Here is a 2550-nt window from a genome sequence, read left to right on the forward strand (position 1 = left end):
TTGAAAACTAAACTGATCGTCCAGAGTTTGATCCTTTGTGTTTCCTGTCTGTTTACAGTTCTTCCCAGTTCATCAGGACGTCCTGGAGGAGATCTTCCTGAATCTTCCCCCTGATAAGATTGTTAATGTTTGTCGGTTAGTCTGCAGTCAGTGGAAGGAAGTGGCAGACAGTGAATTTCTGTGGAGGGAAAGGTGTCGAAGAGAGGGGTATCGTGTCAGTGATGCTTCCAAAACACCCAACGACTGGAGGTTGTTTTACTTCCTGTGCAAGAAGAGAAGAAATCTCATCAAGAATCCAAGAGCGGAGTGTAAGAAGCAACAGAATCAATTGTACAAAATATTTAGTGATGTTAGGTTAATAATTTTCCTGCTGATCAACAAATTAGCTCTACAGAATATTTTTTCTGACAAGCTTCTTCTTTGTGTTTATAGATAAAATGAAGAATTGGCAGGTTTTGGAGAATGGTCGCAGTCGCTGGAAAGTAGAGGATGTTATGTCTCATCCAGATGAAACAGTCCAGAAAAACTTTGTAACTTCTTCCAAGTGAGTATTCACCTGTAGTGCTCCAGAGAACATACACTTCTATTATGTAGCAGCTAAAATATTTTCTGTTTTCTGCAGAGTCTGCAAGAAATCACAGCTGATTGATTTGGAGCGAGAAGGTTACAGCACATCGTTTATGGATCATTTCCAGCCAGACATCAAAATCTCTGATTGGTAAAAAGAATACACAAGAAACACTCTGACAGCTTTAAGGCTGGGCTGCACCAGCATTCATTTTTAAACCTGATTAAATCATGGTTTGACTTTGAATTACGTTGCACCAAACTTCCAAACGAGATTAAAGATTAAATTTAAACCTCATCTTTGCATCTTTTCTGTTGCACCAAAACTTACAACTCAATTTTAAAAATCACTTGAATTATATACATATACATACATGTGGCATGGATTTAATGCAGTAATTTGATAAGTTTTTCTGTGTCAGTTATTTTTTCTTGTGTTAAACTGAACAGTTAAACTTTACAGAGTGGTCCTGTGGATTTTGTTTAATACGGACTACAGAAAGGAATCATTAAAACGTCAACCTAAGGCTCCATTCAATGGAAACATACACTATGTGATATTTTTTCCACTCAAAATAAACATTACTATTCTCATAGTGAAGCATAGAAGAAATGGTTGTTGTGATATATTTCTTGCCAAAGGAGGTTAACATGAGATGTAACTGTAACTTTTTTCTCTTCTTTTAAATATCTCAGGGACAGCACATATTTATAAATATTTTGGTAAATAAGCCAGAATTACCAACAAAGCTAGTTTTCATCCATAGTCCCTGGCCGACATAAAAATTAAGAAACAAATTAGAACAATTATCATGGTGTAAAGGCGTAAAAGCACAGCAAATAATGACTGTAATAAAAAGGAGAAATAAACACACAAAACATACTGAAATATAGATGTTTCTAATGTTTTAATTTGTCCCCTTGTGAGCAATGCTGAAAAAAAATGTCCCATAGCTGAACCTAATTGCTGACACCTGATGTGCTTGTGCTTCCATTATATGAGGTATGGACCACGATGGGACTGTGACAGCAAATACCATGTTCGTGTAGAGCTGCTGGATCAAAAAAAGACACCAGTCGTGACATTTGCCCCTGAGGACTTTCATCAGTGGAACAATGACACATGGAATCAGGTCTGTGCGAAGCATGAGGCCTTCATTTGTACTGTATGAAGTCCAGAGGAGGTTCAGAGCCCAAAGATAACTCTAGATTTACTGATATGTATTTTTCAGATGACCCATGTGTTCCAGAACTACGGCCCAGGAGTGAGATACATCCGTTTCACGCACGGAAGCCGGGACTCACGGTTTTGGAGAGGATTTTATGGAATACGTGTTACCGACAGCAGTGTTGAGATATGTCCAGCAGCAGACACATAGCTCTGCAGGATTCATCTAATTCCTGCTGCCCACCTTGGAGTTATACTAAAAAGATACTTGGACAAAAGTAATCAAATTTAGAATTCTACATTGAATGCATACATAACATATCTTGATTTTTGTTTTATATGATTGACCAGAAAATTAGAAAATAAAATAAATATATTGTTTTAAAAAAAGTAGCTTTCAAACACTCCCGATGCAACACCTTGAGAAGATCATATTTATTGTAGTATAGCACACTTTGGTGCTATAAATGTCATGAAAATGTATATATAGTTATATTGTTTCTTAAACTTAAATTTGAATAGAAATACCTGTCACTGCATCTGGATGAAAAGGTTCATGGGTAATTATCCACGTTTTACAGTGTCATACATGTATTTTTGCACTGAGATAATTTGTTTCAGTACCAAAGAGTCATTACTGTCCCTTGTTCAACTGAACACAGAAATTGTTAGCACAACATGCCGTAAATGATTGTATGATTGAAAGCTGGGGTAGGCTGTTTATTTTTAGCATCAGTGAGCAAAATTTTGTTAATAATCTTTAATCATAATTAGGGCTGCACAATCAAATAAAATATCTTATTTTTGGAATTACA

At 36.2% G+C, this 2550-nt stretch overlaps 1 protein-coding gene across 1 annotated transcript; it reads left to right on the plus strand.

The window, feature by feature from the left end:
* The first annotated feature begins 403 nt into the window (after window positions 1-403).
* On the plus strand, window positions 404-2550 carry LOC146324913 (F-box only protein 6-like). Its single transcript, XM_084720565.1, has 4 exons — window positions 404-544; window positions 623-718; window positions 1571-1700; window positions 1800-2550. Exons 1-4 carry the CDS (start codon window positions 438-440, stop codon window positions 1944-1946), a joined length of 480 nt encoding a protein of 159 aa, XP_084576691.1. The 5' UTR covers window positions 404-437; the 3' UTR covers window positions 1947-2550.

Source organism: Lutjanus erythropterus, chromosome 6, assembly GCF_056507025.1.
Source record: "Lutjanus erythropterus isolate fLutEry1 chromosome 6, fLutEry1.hap2, whole genome shotgun sequence".
NCBI lineage: Eukaryota > Metazoa > Chordata > Actinopteri > Lutjaniformes > Lutjanidae > Lutjanus > Lutjanus erythropterus.

Coding starts and splice junctions, on each gene's coding strand:
- LOC146324913 (XM_084720565.1), top strand. CDS start 438: ATGAAGAATTGGCAGGTTTTGGAGAATGGTCGCAGTCGCTGGAAAGTA. Junction 719..1,570: donor GACATCAAAATCTCTGATTG/GTAAAAAGAATA, acceptor CCATTATATGAG/GTATGGACCACGATGGGACT. Junction 1,701..1,799: donor ACAATGACACATGGAATCAG/GTCTGTGCGAAG, acceptor TGTATTTTTCAG/ATGACCCATGTGTTCCAGAA.